The sequence below is a fragment of the Apium graveolens genome, chromosome 4 (assembly GCF_009905375.1).
Source record: "Apium graveolens cultivar Ventura chromosome 4, ASM990537v1, whole genome shotgun sequence".
Classification (NCBI taxonomy): Eukaryota; Viridiplantae; Streptophyta; class Magnoliopsida; order Apiales; family Apiaceae; genus Apium; species Apium graveolens.
The window spans coordinates 7,457,413-7,476,244 of NC_133650.1; the positions used below are offsets into that span (position 1 = coordinate 7,457,413).

Genomic DNA, 18,832 nt, shown 5'->3' on the forward strand with positions numbered 1-18,832 from the left:
GGAATGAGTATTTAAATGAGATGTTCCAGCTGCCGAATCGCCTCTAAGCTTGGCACGACAATATTTACAAACAACCTTCACAAGACCGTCAGTTCCCACTTTATCGAAGTGATTACAAGCATCGCTTTTGCCCTTTCTAACTTCCTTATCCACCTGTTCATCATTGGTAATAGTTACCACATAAGGTTCTTGACTGAAAGTGCTGATATTTCCGATGGGGGCTAATTGTAGCTCCGGTGTTGATGATGGTTCAGATTGTTCGTCATGAGCAGACCGAGAATTAAGAGCCGACTGTGAAGTCGACATGACTGCATACAAAAGTAGTAACCAACAAAAGCATTAATCAACAAAAGTGGTAATCAACATAATAAAAGTGTTAATTGATTGAAAATAACAAATAAGATAAAATAATAATAGACTCTACTTTATTGTGATTGGCTTATTGCAGAAATGGAAACGATTACAACGGAAAAAGATTACAAAATGAATCAATAAACTCTAGGTTATTTGTGATTGATTGAATCGTAGATTCTAGGGTTTATGCATAAAACAAATAAACAATCAAACTAATACTAACACACAATTAATCACATGAGAATGATAAAAGATACTAATTAATTGGTAATTACTGAATCAAACCGGTAATTAATTGAAGAAACTAACCGGTGCGAGTAGGGTTGATGGATCATAGATGTATGGCGAAGTAACCAGTGTAGTGCGGCCGGGGGGGGGGGGTGGTGAGTAACCCTAGCGTGAATGAATTGATATGTTTTCTAAAATCTGTTTTCGTATAACTTAAAAAAGGACAAATATATTTTATAACTTTAATTTATATATATATATAAAATATATTTTTGTATAACTTAAAAAAGGATAAATATATTTTATAACTTTAAAATTATATATATATTCAGGTTTTTTCGGGTTTCGGTTTCAGATTGGATTTGGATCGGGTATCAGGTTTCAGATCGGATATCGGATCGGATATGGGATCGGATATGACTATATCTAAATCCAAATCCAAAAATTTCCGGGTACAAAAATTAAATCCAAATCTAAAAAATCAGATTCGGATTATCCAAAATTTCGGATTTCGGATCGGATATCTGTCGGATCGGATTAAATTGGCATCCCTAGTGGTGCTCATTTTTTAGATACCAAAACATGATTATCAGAAGAAGTTTTATTTGTTTTTCATCCCTCTCATGTCTCATTTATTGCTTCTGAGCATAGACTTGAGCAAAAAACACAACATTTTATCATAACAGAAGGTTGAGACCAAAATAAAATTGGACTTGATGAGCCTTTCTTCTCTAATGTTTTTGGGGTTTTAGATTTTTGTAATCTTGAACAACTGCATCCAATTTTTCAAGCGCTGGTCTTTTTTTGTTGAGCTTTTGAGCTTTTTTTTTCCGATGTGGGATACACAACATACACTTGTGGTTATTCTTAGGTTTGTTCTTGGGTCACTTTATGTGTTTTAAGCTCATGTTTGTTGAAATTTGGAAATTAAATTTTCCCCTGTAGGCTCTCTGGAGTTCGTACTTGGCATTTTCTAGCTCATTTGCATTGCCCCTTTTAAGGATTTGTATATTAGCACACGACTGCCCTACTTACATATACTATTCTAAACAAAATGTCTATAATTTCTAATAGTCTTTGCCCGAATTTTTTTAAATCTATTATGCTTAGTTTAAAAGTAATATGTTTACAATTTAAATCTAATTGGAGAAAATATCATTTATGCATAAATGGTAAACAAAATCTTATGTTACTTGTTGTATATAAAGTTTCTTCTATATTATTAAGAACATAATGCAACTTTATTTTGGTATTATCTATAATTTATGTTCACATGTCCATTCTTATATCATTATAGTTAATATATTTCTTGTATTAATTTGAGTTTTGTTTTTTACAATGATGAACAAGCAGGAGAAGTTAAAGTTCGAGTTGGGAATATGAAGTTGCAACTTTATTTTGGTTTTCAATTTTTGAGATGTAATATGAACTCGACGAAAAGAGTATATATAGTATTATGTTGGCACTTCACTTGGAAGTTTGAACTTGGAAGAATGGCAATTTGAACACTATGTCTGTGTATTTTCACTATTTTCTTTTAAGTTTATGATGGTTCTTGCCTGGACTAAGTGATGTAACTGAAGATTGATAAGATTTTAATGTTTAATCTGTGATAGTCCATTTAAATTCAGTAAGGCTCCACTTTGAAAATGACAATAACTCCTTTGGATATAACATATGGTCAATATGTTTGTAATCATAGACTAGAAGAATCTCCTGGTAATTACAATTACGATACTGAATCCTCAAGTAGTGTTGCTGTTGATTCTACAGCTTCAGTTTTTTTTTTCCGGGAAACAATTAGATAAATTAGTGTCATGCTCTTAACTTATCGATTCTGTTTTCTGTATTATTATTTAAAATATCCCATACATATTTTTTATACATATTTACTTGAATTTAAATTTACTTTTCAAATGATTTAAATCTAGGACTTACCTATATAAAAAATATTCAGGATATATTATAATTTTATGAGTTTTAACGAGCGAGCTCGAGCCGTGCGAGCTCGAGCCGAACAACCCAAAACTCGACTCGAGCTCGTTTTGCTTAACGAACACATTTGTCTGTTCCTTCCTGTTCGAGGTCGAGTTCGTTAACGAGCCAAGTCGAATGAGCTCTTAACAAACGAGTTGAGCTCAATCTTGTTCGCGAACAACTTGGTTCGTGAACAACCCTAGTTTAGAGTAAAAGTTTCTATATTGTCCCCAAATACAAAATGGAAAATGTTAAAATTCCCAAATAATGTTATAATTTGGTAATTTTTCTCAAAATTATGTGTGCATGCGCCCATAATTTAAATTTCGACACTTGTCATAACACGTCATTTTGTAATTATTTTATTTTTTTTAAAAAAAATATTTTGAAAATATTTGAGATACCTACCATTTCTCTAAAAATAAAAAAGAACATGAGAATTTAAAATTCATGTAATTGAAATGATAAAAAAATTAATTGAAATCGTTTATCACTTTTTCGCTAAAATTTATTTTACAAAAATAGTGAGAGCTTAAAAGAAAAAAATAACTTTAAAATATTTATTAATATTTTCTCCTTTTTTATATAAAAAATACTAAAGTACCCAAAGTTCCTTCACTTTCCCACAAACACAAAACTACAAATATAAAAATTATATAAATATTTAACATTAAATAATGGAAAAAAATAAGCCACCATTGTGAAAAATGAAGAGAATCAATAGCAATACACTTTTATTTCATTAGAGAGTACAGGTCAAATGCGCATCTAAGATGCCCTACCGAATATGCCTAACTCAACGAGCATCAAAACTTAACCACACCTTTAACCACAGTTAACACCACAAACTCATCTACTCAATCATAACCAACCAACGTTTCGATCTTTTACACGTGTACGGTTAGATCTTAGTCTCTCCAACGAATCGCTAGCTGTACGTCAATATTAGGTTCGCGATTAGGTTTTCATCTCTCTCCCACACATCTCTCTCTCTACGCCCCTCAGTTACACAAAAATCTCTTTCCTCTCTCGATCTCTCCGTAAAAATCACAGCTTTTTCAATCGAGTATGGAGATGGAACGCGCGATCGAGTTTCCTCACACAAATATGGATCGTCGACCCAGGAAACGACAGCGTTTGGGCTGGGACGTTGTTCCTCAGGCCCCTAAGGTATAGATCTGCTTATTTATGCTTTAGATTCATTGATTTATACGTATTTTTGTTTGTTTTTGTCAGATCTGATAATTTTTTTGATTTTTAATGTATCTTATATTGAATTGTTCTTTTAATTGATGTTTATATGATGGATTAGATGTTAATTATACAGATCTGTGAAATTTAATTCGATTTGCGCTGTAAGTGTCTATTTATCTGTAAAATTCTACTTGTATATGCATATATGTGTAGTTTATTGCTGTTTGTGTACACGTGCTTTGCGAATTATAATCAATTGTACATATAAAGTTTATGAAATTTGATTTGAGATTTTAGCCTATATATGTATGTATATATTGATTTATTTGAGCACAGTAATTGAAATCACCTTAAAGAGATTTAAAAGGTGTTGAATAAAAATTGAATATGAGAGTTTCATTCGAAAATTATGTTGGAAGATTTCTCGATAACAGTCAGCTACTTGCAAATTTGCAGTACTTGAATTTCGTTTTGTATTTGTATATATATTATAAGTTTTGTTACTAAACCTCGTTAAAATTTTAGATCTGCAATTAGTTATTAGTCATTTGTTCATAAACTGCATGATTAGCACTTTTATGATCAAATTAGTTTAGGTTGTTTTGTGTGTGTGATTTATAAAAAAATATAGGTTTACTATCATTTTGCTTGTGTTGAGTTAATGAAGAATGATGTTTTGATACATTTAAAGTGTGATGATTATTTTTACCAAATATCTCTTCGAAGGATATTAAGTTCTCAAGGATACGAAGGAGGTAATTGAATTAATTTTGTATTGAGAGATATGTGTGAATGGATGAATGTGTGTGTAGGCTCAGGTAGGATTGTATTATGAACAAGACATTGGAAGTCTGAATGGATTTACTGCAAAGGCACCCACAGACAATACTAGTTCTTTATTTGTTAAGGGAGTGGCACGAAATGGTTCTCCCCCGTGGCGACCAGACGACAAAGATGGACATTTTATGTTTGCTGTTGGAGATAATCTAACATCGCGCTGTAACTACCTATTCCACCATTATTGAAACTTGAATATGTTGTCACTGTTGTGTAAACAGCACATAATGTTTTGATACTTGCACAGCTTTTTTGTTGGATTTAACATTCAATTTACAAAAAAAATAATTTTTTACTAAAATTTTCTCTTATGGGGTTTCTTATTCAAATACATTGTCATTTTTTATTGTTACAAGATGTTTTTTCCTTTAGAGAGTGTAGTTGTTCACTGTTTATTTGTTTTACTCTTTAATTTTTAAAAGACTCTTCAGTCGACCAGTATATCAAGATCATGTGTTCTAATGTGTTTATTATCTGACTATTATATGATAGCAAAGCCTGTTTTTATTTATTTATTTCTCATTGTTTTGTGTTTGATTTGTTTTCTTTGCCACAGATAAAATTATGAGCAAGATGGGTGAAGGTATAAAGTCTCTTTTACTTGTGGTTATGTTTGGAATTTGATATATGATGCTCATCAGCTTCTTTATTTTAGGCACCTTTGGACAGGTTTTAGAATGTTGGGATAAAGAGAGAAGGGAAATGGTTGCAATCAAAATTGTTCGTGGTATCAAGAAATATCGCGAGGCAGCAATGATTGAAGTTGATGTATTGCAACAGCTTGGTAAAAATGATAAAGGGGGAAACCGGTAAGTTTGAATTTTGGTTTTTAAAACCTTTTGCACTGCTATTAGCTTGTCTGGTTGTTTGTTAAAATATTTTGTTCATTGCAGCTGTGTGCAAATAAGGAACTGGTTTGACTATCGTAACCATATCTGTATTGTAAGTAAACATATAATGATTTGGTGGATTGATTTCCCCAATTTGGAAAAATAATGCGGGGGTTGAGTTCTTTGGATGAATTTAAATGGTTTTAACAGGTTTTTGAGAAGCTAGGACCAAGCTTATACGATTTTCTACGGAAAAACAATTATCGCTCCTTTCCCATTGATCTTGTCCGTGAGATTGGCAGACAACTCTTGGACTGTGTAGCATGTGTGTAAATAATATACTTGCACGACTATTTCTTTGTTTATATTTAATTTGGCTATTCCAAGCACTTGAACGTGTTATTTTTGTCATCCGACTACCAAAATATGATATTTTCCGGAGAAACAAATTATTTTCACATGTTAGAAGTCTGAGTTGAGCATCTGCTTTTTTTTTTTCCACATTCCTTGGATGTTCATTTGTTCTGATCTATAAATTGCAGTCATGCATGATTTGCGTCTCATTCACACTGATTTGAAGCCAGAGAACATATTACTTGTGTCTCCGGAGTATGTAAAAATTCCTGATTACAAGGTATTGTAGGCGCTTTTTTGGAGCTAATTCCTAATAAAGATGACAATACTATAGTACCTTAAACGGATAGACAACCTATAGACAGTTGAATCCGATTGGTTCTGTTTTGCAGGGTTCATCAAGATCACCTATAGACAGTTCATATTGTAAAAGGATCCCCAAGTCCAGTGCAATTAAAGTAATTGATTTTGGTAGTACCACGTATGATCGCCAGAATCAAACTTACATTGTTTCTACGAGGCATTATCGTGCACCAGAAGTTATATTGGGTATGCTTTTTTACATTTTGCATTTATTGATTTATTAAATCTTATATTGTAAACTATACACAATAAATGTTATGCTGAGACTGGGAGTGTGGTTTTGTCTGTCATACAGGTCTTGGATGGAGTTTCCCGTGCGATATATGGAGTGTAGGGTGCATTCTTGTAGAGCTTTGCTCAGTATGTTCATTATTACCCAAAATTAATATTTTTAAGTATTTAAGCAGGGTGAGTTTTGATGAAAGTCAATAATATACAGGGTGAAGCATTGTTTCAAACACACGAAAACCTAGAACACCTTGCTATGATGGAGAGGGTCCTTGGTCCTATGCCTCAGCACATGTTAAAAAGAGTAGAGTAAGTCAACTGAATATCATTTGTGCAATTCCATTATTTTGTACCACATGAATTAGGAATTTGTTTTTTAACCGCATTTTTTTTCCTCAGCCGTCACGGGGAGAAGTATGTTAGAAAGTCAAGGTTGGACTGGCCAGATGGTGCAGCCTCTAGAGATAGCATCAAAGCTGTTCTGAAGCTGCCTCGGCTCCAGGTCAGTGTCATTGTATTTGCAGTACATGGCATATGCTGTATAATTTGTTTTTGACCGAGGCGGAAATGACTGAATTTGATTTTTCTTGCAGAACTTAATAATGCAGCATGTGGATCATTCTGCGGGTGATTTTATACATTTGCTTCAGGGTTTGCTTAGATATGACCCTTCTGAAAGATTAACAGCACGCGAAGCCCTGAGACACCCATTTTTTACTGGTGATAGTCTCAGGAGATGATAGAAGAGAATAAGGGAAGGAAATATAAAACTCGGTGAACCACCTGTTGAAAACAGTATGTACCGTGTCTCAGCAAATTAAGTTGTAGTTAGTTTTTATGTAATGTATTTCCATGAATTGGCCAGTGTATATATATGAAAAGGTTGATCTGTATCATCGCTGCTGATTGTTGTGTTTGGTTGGTTTAATATTTTTAAAGACTGATTTGTTTAAAGCAAGGTGAGGTTAAAATTTTTTATAGACTGGATAATCAGCAAGTTGATCATCCAGAAATGCTTCACTAGAGAACTCTGCTTTAGGTTGATTAGTTTATTGAATGAAGTTGTAAATCATTGAACAAGTTACTGCTCCGTAGAGAGTTATTTTTTATGAAATTTGTTTAATTTGACAATTTCCATGGGTGTGCCAATAATTAATTTAATTGCAGGTTATAACTTCTTAAAGAAAATGATTTAGGCTTTCAATAAACTTGCTATGCCACCAAATTTCTGAGACTGATGTGCAATAAAATGATTTAGATTGTGTAAGGGTGTGTATTCATCACCTCCCTTCATCTCATATTATGTGTCACATTTTCTTTTATAAAAGTCAAATTGATCAATTTTTGACCAACGATTAAATATTTACTTGTATATTATTTTAAAAAACTAAAAATTATATATTAATCTACTTTTTGGCAATGTTGTAAAAATCGGGAATCGGGGAAGATCGGTCGAGCTATCGATTTAGGATTAATTGAAAATCGGGGATTAATCGGAGTAAAAATTGGATGTATTATAATATTAAATTATATTTAATATATTATTATGATTATATTAGTTATTTATTAACAAATATATATTTATTATATCATAATTTCTATAATTATTCATTTTTAAATTAATATAGTATTTTAATTTTAATAAATAATTATATATACTACAATAAAGAAAAAATCGTAAAAATAAATCGGATTTCAAAGATCGAATCGGTCGGATACTTTGTAGGGGATTAATCGGGAATTTTTTTAAAAATCGGGGATTTTTAGAACACTACTTTTCGGTGATATAATTTTTTTATTTTGTTCAATTATAAATTATTAATAAACTTCGGTCAAACATAAGTCAATTTGACCGGCACAAATTTAAAGAAGACACATGATATGAGATGGAGGGAGTATTAAAGAAAAAGAATGAAGGCTAGCTGCCACCAGAAACTACAATAACATAATGACAGAAGTATAGCAATCCTACCGTTGACATCCTTTTTCTATATTTTGAATAAGTGCGATAAGATGTTTGAGCATGCTTAGTAGGTTGTACATGGATCCGGTTGGGGGTTGAGAGAACTTATCAGCTTAACCCAATTAATTCGGGTTTTCAAAATTTCAACCTAAACCGAATCATTTAAATTTGTAACCCAACCCAATTTGTAATACTTCGGTTTGAATCGGTTTGACCGGTTTGGTAAATATTCAAAACTAATATTAATAATTATAAAATAAAACAGAAAGTCTCAAAGTCTAAAACACTTGAAAATAGTTCAATAAAATATAAAAATAATCCATGTCAGATATGGCTTAAAATCCAAAATAGAGTGGTAATAGAATACTTAGCCTTTAAATATTCTTTAAACATTGAACTCGATAAACGAAAATAGTGGCATATTCTTTACATATTGAGGATTGATGTTATAAGCTACATATAAATGAGCTTATCTATTAGGCCCGAACATATTCACAGTTATAAAATTAATAAATTAATGTGTAAGTATGTTTTTAACCGGCTTGGATTGGATCGGTTTAAAAGTATTGAAATCCATATTCAATCCAATTAAATCGGGTTAATATTTTTTCAACCCAAATATTTATTGGGTTGAAAAAAATCGGTTTGTATCGGCCGAAATAAGATCGTTTTGTGTACACCCTAATGCTTACCTAATGCTTACGACGTGAATTAAATATATGACCTAATTTGAAATTATATATAGGCGTATGTGACATAATTTAGTTGACTTCAATTGCTTAAAAATCATGTTACAATTGACGAGGACGCTAGACAAGAGAGTTGATAAAAATGCCTTGATGATGGGGTTGTTGGTTCTCTGAATTTCAGCAAACATGATCAGAAGGTATCTGCCACTATCAATTTTTCAGCAAGTTTGTACTAGCAAGGCACCCCCTTTCAGCAAGTGGTTAAGGACTTATTGTTGTCAGGTTCTGGATTCGATTCGATTCTCGTTCAACCCCGAGATTTGTTAGAATATATATTTAATTGTAAGATATATAAACTAAATTAGTCAATATATATATATATATTATGAAAATACTCTGCATATCTCACCTCTTCACCATGATTTATATGTTAGGAAGAGTACATCAACGTACATAAAATACAGGTAGAAAAGAGTACAAAGAAAAAAAATGAAGTAGAGATAAAAGGGCATACCCTGTTGTCCAAGGAAAATAACTCCACTACCGACCAGCTAAACTACTATGACAATTCTGTTTTTAGGCATACTACTCAGATTTTATTTAAAAAATTAGGGGGGCCACCCCTCTGGACCCGCCACTGGCTTGGCCCGGAGGCAACTTTTTTTTAGTTGGCGTATTTATCGCGTTTGATTTGCGGTTTTAATTGTTAATCACAAAATTAAGGACCGCTGACACTTATTATTTATTATGTAAGACTTTGTGCACTTCACACACCGTTAGGTAGCAAAGTTGGAGAAGAATATGTAGCTTATTACAAGCTTCTGTGGCATCCAACAGTGTGGAGATGAATATCACACGGTCACTAGCATAGTAGCATGTAACACTACTGTAATTAGAGGTGGCCAAACGTGCGGGTTCGAACCGCACATTCGGGACCGGCTCGTACGAAAACCGTAAAATATTCGGCCCGATTCGGGCCGGTTCAAACCCGCACAACCCGCCGAAATAAGCGAACCGAATACGAATTTAATTTTAAAAAACCGGAACCGGCACTAACCCGCACGACCCGCACAGGCGAAGCCCGCGTGAGCCGCACGAACTGTGCAACCCGCACAGCCCGCACGGCCCGCACGGGTGTGCGTCACGCGCCGTTCTCCAACGGTCGTCTGCAACACAACTTCTGCAACGGTCGTCTGCAACACAACGTCCTCCTCCTCCAACGGTCGTCTGCACTCAACTCAGTCTCCAACGGTCCTAAAATCTCAGTCTCAGCTTATAAATATGTACATACAACAACAATCAAAATTCACAGCAATTAGTTATAGTTTCTCCATTTCTTCTCCGACTTTATTTCTCCATTTCTTCTCCGATCTTCAGAGCTTCAACAACAATTTAATTCACAGCAATTCAATTCACAAATTCACAGATTCACAGCAATTCAATTCACAAATCAACTAACTCAGAAAAATGGAACAAGGCAGAGGGAGTATTTCTTCTCAAGGTTCAACTCCGGCCACTTCGATGCTACCGCCTCGACCCGGATCGACGTTTAATACCGAAGAAGGTATTTCATTTTCCTGCTTATTTTTGTGTGTTTTTGGTTTTTATATATATTGTTGATTGTTTTTATTCGATTTTTGTAAATTAATTTTTATAAATTTCAGTTTACAAAGTTTATTCGATTTGTAATTTGACTTTAAATATTAAATTTTATTCGATTTGTAATTTGTAAATTCCTTAACTAATTTTATTCATTTTGTAAATTTCTGTAGGTGCTACGAGTTCGAGACAATCATCGCACGTTTGGACATATTTTTCGAAAGAAGTTGTGCCGGATAATCCGAATAGATTTAAAGTACATTGTTTGATTTGTGTACAAAATGGTAGACCACATCAACCATTTAGTTACGCTCGAGGTACCGGCACGGGAACACTAAACCGACATTTGGAGAATATTCACTCTATTACGAAGGCGAGTCACGAAAGCGGAGAAGCACGAAGAGGTCCACAACAATCGCAACTCGGTGGTTTTATGACATCAACGGGAGGTGGAGGTATGCCTTTTTCCTATAGTAGAGATAGAATGATAGAAAGTTTTGCTACTTTTGTTACACTAGACGAGTTACCATTTTCTCACGGTGAGAGTGATAATTTAGAATATATGATGAAAACTACGATAAATCCGGCATTTAGAAAAATTCCTAGAAACACACTAAAACGGCACACAATAACACAATATCATTGCGCTAGAGTACAATTAATTGAATTTTTTCGAGAATTTGATGGTATGGTTTCGTTAACTAGTGATTGTTGGAGTTCGAGTCAAGGTGAGCCTTATATATGTGTTACCGTTCATTGGATTGGTGTCGATTACATGTTACAAAAACGAATTATTGCATTTGATGTTATGGACGAATCACACACCGGCTATAATATTATGTCTAGAATTTTAGATACAATTAAGGAATTTAATTTGTTTAACAAGGTATTCACAATTTCCTTAGATAATGCTGCTAATAACAACAAATGTATTAATTATATTAGGACCGAAATTCCTTTAGTTTTAGATGGAGTATTTTTACACATTAGATGTTGTGCTCACATAGTTAACTTAACGGCTCAAGTAGGAATTCAACAAATAACTAATTTATTAGAACCTATTAGGAAGGTAATTAAGTATCTACGTTTGGCGGGTAAATATAGATCTAGGTACAAGAAATTGTGTAAAGAAAATGGACTAAGGCCGAAAAAATGGGGTATCGATTGTCCTACAAGATGGAGTTCGACATATAAATTACTTGTTGAAGCAATTAAATATAAACCCATTATTACCATCTTATATAACGACGATCCAATTCACCAATACGAAGGAGGAATTATTACCGAGGAAGATTGGGAATTAGCATCTACTGTACGTGACATACTTTATTGTTTTGCGCATGCTACTAAGGTTTTTTCTTATGTTTATGAACCAAATGTACACCATTGTATCATTGAATGTGTTAGCATTGTTACTACTTTAAAGGAATACGAAGAAAATGATAATTTTAGTGATATTATTAAGGATATGAAAATTAAATGGATCGAACACTTTACCGAATTTCCGTATATTTATGGTATTGCATGTCTTCTTGATCCCGGTGTTAGGAAGGAAGGTTTAGAAAATATGTTAGAACATTATTATGCAGTGTTAGGAGTTTCATATAATCATGTTTTATATGTAACTAATTGTTTAAATTTGTTGTTTCGTCTTATAGATATGTATGCTCCAAAAACTCAAAGTACTATACCACCGAAGAGCAGTAATACTTCTAGTAGGTTTAGTAGTACCATTTCATCTATACTAACCAAAAAACAAAAATGTAGAATTTCCGAGTCATCTACCGTACCTTCTTCTGCCACTAGTATGGTTCGCGAATTTTTTTCATATAGTTATGAGTTAAATGATGATTTTGATATACTAACATGGTGGAAGAATCATGAGTTACAATTTTCGGTTTTAGCAAAAATTGCAAAGGACATTTTAGTTGTACCGGCTTCTACAATTGCGTCCGAGTCCGCTTTTAGTGCAGGCAGAAGAGTGTTAGATGAGAAGCGATCCAGTCTTGCGCCAGACGTTGTAAAGATTTTAGTTTGCAAAAAAGATTGGGATCAAGCCGATAAAAGACAACAAGGAAGAAAAGAAGACTCCGACGATGACGACGAGCCATGGATGACAATGGATACTTCATCCGAATCGGGAACCTCAACTAACGAACAACTTTAGAACAAATATTTAATGTAATTTTTTTAAAAGTTTTATATTATTTGATTTGTAATTTTTTAATATTTGATGCGGTTTGTTCCGTTTTTTTAGAGAGGAGTCCTCTCACATCATTTGTAATTTTTTTAAATTAATAAAATTTATAAGAGGTACCGTCCTCTTTCTAACCAAAAATTTAAAATAATAAAATTAATTGATTTACAAAGAACTTGGTAGTTTTTTCAAATAAATATAGGTCAGAATAATAGATAATACAAATAACAAAACTATAGATCAGAATATATTTTACTTTATCATCTTTTTAAGGGTGGAATAATAGATGTACATGTCAATTTTTCATCCACTGGAATTAAATCCTTTACTGAAAACCACATATAAAAAATACATTTATATACAAAATATTAAAATGGACAGAGCACCTGTAAGTCTGTAACAATCATATATTCACAAGAAACAGTTGTTATACACGGGTGAGTATTAAGTATATACTAAAGTATAGCCTATGATGCATAAAAACAATAAAATAACAATCTGACAATTCTATCCACTTGACAAACACAACACATGGAACCGCCTGTTCAACCTGCCAACCCGCCTGTTCAACCCGCCAGCGAACCGCCCGCGAACCGCCCGCGAACCACCCGCGAACCGCCCGCGAACCGAGCCGAATACGGTTTACCGTATGTCAGCTCAACCCAGCCCGGCCCGGTTCGCTCGCCTCCCAGTGCCGGTTAAGTGTTCAATTTTTCCGGTTCCAACCCGCTTCCAACCCGGCCCGGACCGCCCGACCCGCACGGTTGGCCACCTCTAACTGTAATACAGGATTTGCTTTGCATTATGAATTTACAAGTCATTTATCTTATTTTTGTAAATTAAGGACATATTTTACGGTTACACATCCAAGGGCGGACCCAGAATATTTTACTGTGTGGGGCTGAATAAAAAATTAGTTCTTAAATTTTTTTCATCAATATAAAAAATAAAATTATACATAAATTTTAATTTTAACATTATTTTTTGTTTTTTTAGATATAAATTTACAAGTTGAAAAATTAAAATAGATGTTTAAATAATTTATTGAGTGGAGCTAAATTCTCGATTTTCTGTAAAAAATACTAATAGGCCATTTTTAATCTTAAGTGGTATATATATATAATTAACATTAAAATAATTATTTTTGTTAAGAAAACTTAAGCACCTGATACACAAGCACCAAACACCAATCAGTAACTACTTGTGCGTTCTATTTAGGGATGTTCTAGATTATCAGAAGATCAACAGGGGCTAAAAAAATAAGATTAAAGGGGCTGAATTATCATACAATATCATATTACATGTAAAATGTTGCCATTATAGAAATTCTCTGGGGCTGGAGCCAACCCTAGCCACTAGAGGTGGCCATACGTGCTGTCCGTGCGTGCCGAGCCGGGTTTTCAGCGGGCCGGTTTGCTTACATCTAGATTCGTAAACGGCACGTTGTAGTGGGCGGGGCGTGCCGGGTTCGGTCCGAATAACGGAAGTTAAACTCGTGCACAGCTCGCGGGTTATACGAATTAAACGAGTCAGGAACAGGCGGCAGAATTTCAGGCGCGTGAGGAGCCCGTACGTGCTGGGGCGTGCGGGTCGAACGGGTCGATGCGAGTCGAACTGGTTGCGCGTGAAGTAGCATAGTAGCAGCAAGTCAATTTTTGATTAATTTAATTAGAAGACAATTAGTTGCAAGCTGTGCAAAGTGGAGGAGGGTGTCACATGTGTGATTTGATTTGTTGATTTCCGTATGAGTACATTGAGTCAGCTAAATCTTATAAAAATATATAAACATGCAAAGCTAAATGTACATACACGTTGATACTTGATAATAATAATAATACATATAAATAATTGAAGTGCACGGGTTCACGGGTTGCACGGTTCGACGGTTCGAGTTCGTGCCGTGCCGGTTTCCCGTGTCGTGCCGTGCCGATCCACGTTTAGCAAAAATTAGACCCGTATTCGCCCCGTAACTATTCACGGTCCGTGCCGAGTTTAATTCGCCCCGTTACGAATCGAATTTAGACGAATAAAAAAACGGGTTGGGGCGAGTTCGAGCGGGTCGAACCGCCCGTTTGGCCACCTCTACTAGCCACCCCCTCGGTCCTCCCCTGCACATTATACAGTTAGATAGAGCTCAAAATATGTGGAATTGACGGAAAGTCATTCAATCAGTTGATATAAATCTTATGGAATAAAGACAAGCAATTTGTGAGTTTATTATGCCAGGGATTGACATTTCTTATGTATCTTAAAATTGCTCTAAGAAGTTCTTAATTTCCTTATGTCAATCATTTTGAAGATGTTTTCAACAGGTTTCAATTGCATTAATTGCTTCAATTGTTATTGTCTATACCACAATTATTGCTATGGTGTGTACAAGGCCAAGCCACACTAATTTCAGAAAACATGATCTAATACGTAAATTAAAACTTTAAATTGATATCATATTTTCAACAAGTTTGTACAAGCAAGGCTCCCCCTTCCTGGAGGACCAAACTTTTAAAGTGAAAGTTATACACTTCAATACGTAAATTAAAACTTTAAATTGATGTCAAACGTGAAACTGTGGTGGACTGAAACAACCTTAGTCGTGTGGGAGTAAATTAGTATCGGTCAGCATACGTAAAAGCTTACTCGTATTACCTATTTCCTGCCATTTCTAAATTAGTACCGTTTATCTCACGCGATGTCACACCTTTATCTTATTTCTACGTTAGCTTATCTCAGGACACGTATACCTCCGGTCAGTTCTAAATTAGCACAGTTTATCGTACACCGTTATCACCTTATGGTATTCCGTCATTGCCTCATTTATAATCTACAATCACAATTTAGAGTGTATTTTTGCTCGAATAAATATCATCTTATCTTTATATTACTTAAAATATCTAAGGTGGCGTCTGTTTCATTTTTTCCGGGATATTTAAAATATCAAAGGTGTCAGTTTCATTTTATCCGGGATATGACATCTACCAGAGAAATATGACATCATCTAATGGATCTAACCACATCAGTAATTTACTTCTTATTTCCTCTTTTTCTTTGATATCAAAATAACATCTTATCTTTATATTACTTAAAAATTTATGAGGCGGCTGTTTCATTTTTTCTTTCCAAGGTGTCGGTTTCATTTTATCCGGGATATGACATCAACTAGAGAAATATGACATCATTAACAAAAAAGATTACTAGATCTAATGGATCAAACCACATCAATAATTTACCTCTTTTTCTTTGAATTTTTCTTTGATTTGGTTTACTGCTATTATATTCATGACAAAAATTTCCTTGATTGACTGCCTACTGCCTAGTGACTGTGTTTTGTGGATGACAAGTTCAACTTATGTCCCCCATCTTTTTGGAACTCCATTCATTAAAAATACAATTTTATTATACATTTCAAAATATTCACAATACCCGTAGTTAAACACTACATATTCAGTAACACAATAACAACCAGACACAAACCATAGAACTCTACTTTTGCTGTGAAATTCCTCCCTTTCTTTTCTCCAAGTAGAAGAAACCAGCCAATGACACAATGGAGAAAACGGAGAAGCACACAGAGGCAATATCGAGGGACGCATGGCGCCCTGTAATTGCCTCTACCTCAAACAAGTTAGTTTTCTTAGCAGCATCAGTGGCTTGGCCGTAGGCAACTTCTTTATCCTTTGCGTCGAAAACATAAGCTCTGACAAAGTATGTTGCCGAGGGGGTATCTCTTGCTATAGTCCAGATAAAAGAATTAGTTGAAGCATTGTATGGTTTTGTCACAATCTTGTGTTGACATGTTCTGTCCTTTTTAAGCTCATCTTCTGTTTTGCGCCATCCACGGTCTTTTTGACTGATGGGAGCATAACAGAGCTTCACCTTGACAGTCTTGTATGCCGAATCTGTTCCAGCTGATAAGGTTTTGTTCAAAGACCATGTCACTGTGATGTTTACTTCCCCGGCTTTTAATACTGCAATTCATTTCAACCAATTATTGAACAAATCCATATTAACACCAAGCGAAAAGATATTAACAATCATAACTGCAATAAGTACATACCTTGCCCGGCTTTTGGTGATGATGTGACTAGAAGAGATCTTGGTAGGGCAGATAGAGTCCCGCTAGCATAGCAACTCAACACGAAGAAGGAAAGTGAGGTTAGAGCTAAAAACAGAATAGTTGGGAGCTTCATGATTGATACGACAATTTCTCTGAAGGATATCAGATAAGAGAAGAGAAGATGAAGAGATTGATTTGGTTTATTTAGTGCAGGTGATGATGCTTTATATAGAGGTACTACTAAGTTATTTTTTAAAATCACAGTGGCCATCAAGATTGATCAAGGGGTACGGTTGTGCCGATACAAAAGGTCTGTTTTCGGAGTTTAATTAAAAACATTTGACTTTGATTTCTATTATTTATGTACCATTATATTAGACAGAACATTGTTGAAGGCACAGAGACTTCTCGGTGTTTTACAGTGGTTAAGCAAATTTTTTGTTTCACTGGCAAAAGTTATCGTCTGTAATTTTCTTGGCCCCTTGGCCGTGCAAGACGTCAAAGGTCATGAGTTTGAATCGTCTATCTCCTTTGCTGGAGAAGCTATATTCTCCGTAAACTAATTCAATAAAAAATATGTAACATATCTGCCCACAGCTCCTACTTGTGCCACGCTCCCAGATGATCATATCAAAATGAAATGACTAGTCCAAACTCCAAACGACCTAAACTTAAATCGCCAGAGTCAAACTTACATCGTTTCAATGTGGCATTACCGCGAACCAGAAGTAATATTGGGTAAGCGTTTTTACGTTTTACATTTGTTGATTTGTTACATCTTAAACTGTAAATTTACACAATGAATGTTATGTTGAGACTTAGAGTGTGGTTTTGTCTGTCATTCAGGTCTTGGATGGAGTTTCCTTTGCGATATATGACTCGAACGGAAATGACTCAGTTTGATTTTTGTTGCAGAACTTAATCATGCAGCATGCGGATCATTCTGCGGGTGATTTTATACATCTTCTTCAGGGCTTGCTGAGATATGATCCTTCTGAAAGATTAACAGAAGCCCCGAGACACTTATTTTGCCCTGGTGATAATCTCAGGAGATGATAGATGATAAAACTCGGTGAATCACTGCTGAAATGAAAGCCATAAATTAAAACTTTAAATTGATGTAAAATGTGAGAGTGTGGTGGAATGAACAACCTCTGTCACGTGGGAGTGAATTCGTATCGATTGTATAGGTAAAAACCTACTCATATTTAGAGCTATCATATCATTTCGTATATTTTCGTGTCTTGTATTTTTGTTTTCGTGTATGAAAGGTAAACACTTATCCGACCTTCACTTTCCGATCCTTACCCCCTTTTCCTCCTCCGCTCTTCCGTTCCCTTTTATTTATCAATTTTTTTTCAATAAAATCGAGATCTAATTTTTTTTGAATGAAATCTTGTTGAGTACCTTGTTATCAAGATTGTTATTCGTGCCCATCTTTTCGGGATGTTAGTGTGTTATGTCTTGTTGTTTTTATGTGTTATGTTATGGATTTTGATAACTTTTATGAAAGAATTTATATGATATTTTGGGAGATCTGTAAGACTCGTATCGGATCTTAGACGGTGATGGATATCGCAAAAATTCACCTTTCACAACAAAAAAATGTTCATACTTTGAGGTTATCTATCACTCCAATATCAGTCGATAGAACTAATAATTCCGAACGTTGGGCTACAAATGATGCTTACGTGAAGGTCAATTGTGATGCTATTAGTTTCATAACCGGTGTACGTTGGTTTGATCGAGATGTCATTGTAATACCCTTTAGATTGAAGAATTTGAATATTTTATGTGCTAAGCGATCTGAAAACAAAACAATTATTTGTTTACCTTATTTTTAGTTTCACAATCAGATTGTAGTTGACAATTCAGAAGTTTGTTGCGGCAGTGTCATAATGTTTTAATATATGTTTTGCTTATTTGTAAAAAAAACATTCGCATGCTAAAAGGTAAACATATATTCGT

General features: G+C 34.4%; 2 protein-coding genes across 3 annotated transcripts; one reads left to right on the forward strand and one right to left on the reverse strand.

Moving 5' to 3' along the window:
* The first annotated feature begins 3,495 nt into the window (after nt 1-3,495).
* Nucleotides 3,496-7,343, forward strand: LOC141717634 (serine/threonine-protein kinase AFC2-like). Of its 2 annotated transcripts, XM_074519786.1 has the most exons (12): nt 3,496-3,729; nt 4,566-4,752; nt 5,147-5,173; nt 5,246-5,399; nt 5,484-5,532; nt 5,631-5,745; nt 5,963-6,054; nt 6,167-6,323; nt 6,433-6,497; nt 6,577-6,674; nt 6,765-6,867; nt 6,959-7,343. In XM_074519786.1, the coding sequence occupies exons 1-12, from the start codon at nt 3,628-3,630 to the stop codon at nt 7,103-7,105; spliced, it is 1,296 nt and encodes a 431-aa protein (XP_074375887.1). In that variant the 5' UTR covers nt 3,496-3,627; the 3' UTR covers nt 7,106-7,343. The 2 variants fall into 2 exon arrangements, with proteins under 2 accessions (XP_074375887.1, XP_074375888.1); XM_074519787.1 differs by lacking the exon at nt 4,566-4,752 and having other exon boundaries at nt 3,576-3,729.
* Nucleotides 7,344-16,182: 8,839 nt separating this feature from the next.
* On the reverse strand, nt 16,183-17,177 carry LOC141717635 (high-affinity nitrate transporter 3.1-like). The gene is made up of 2 exons (XM_074519788.1): nt 16,865-17,177; nt 16,183-16,775 (listed from the first exon to the last, which is right to left on the reverse strand). The coding sequence occupies exons 1-2, from the start codon at nt 17,133-17,135 to the stop codon at nt 16,291-16,293; spliced, it is 756 nt and encodes a 251-aa protein (XP_074375889.1). The 5' UTR covers nt 17,136-17,177; the 3' UTR covers nt 16,183-16,290.
* Between the last annotated feature and the right edge of the window lie 1,655 nt (nt 17,178-18,832).

Coding starts and splice junctions, on each gene's coding strand:
- LOC141717634 (XM_074519786.1), top strand. CDS start 3,628: ATGGAGATGGAACGCGCGATCGAGTTTCCTCACACAAATATGGATCGT. Junction 4,753..5,146: donor AGATAATCTAACATCGCGCT/GTAACTACCTAT, acceptor TCTTTGCCACAG/ATAAAATTATGAGCAAGATG. Junction 5,533..5,630: donor ATCGTAACCATATCTGTATT/GTAAGTAAACAT, acceptor TGGTTTTAACAG/GTTTTTGAGAAGCTAGGACC.
- LOC141717635 (XM_074519788.1), bottom strand. CDS start 17,135: ATGGCCACTGTGATTTTAAAAAATAACTTAGTAGTACCTCTATATAAA. Junction 16,776..16,864: donor ATCACCAAAAGCCGGGCAAG/GTATGTACTTAT, acceptor AATGAATTGCAG/TATTAAAAGCCGGGGAAGTA.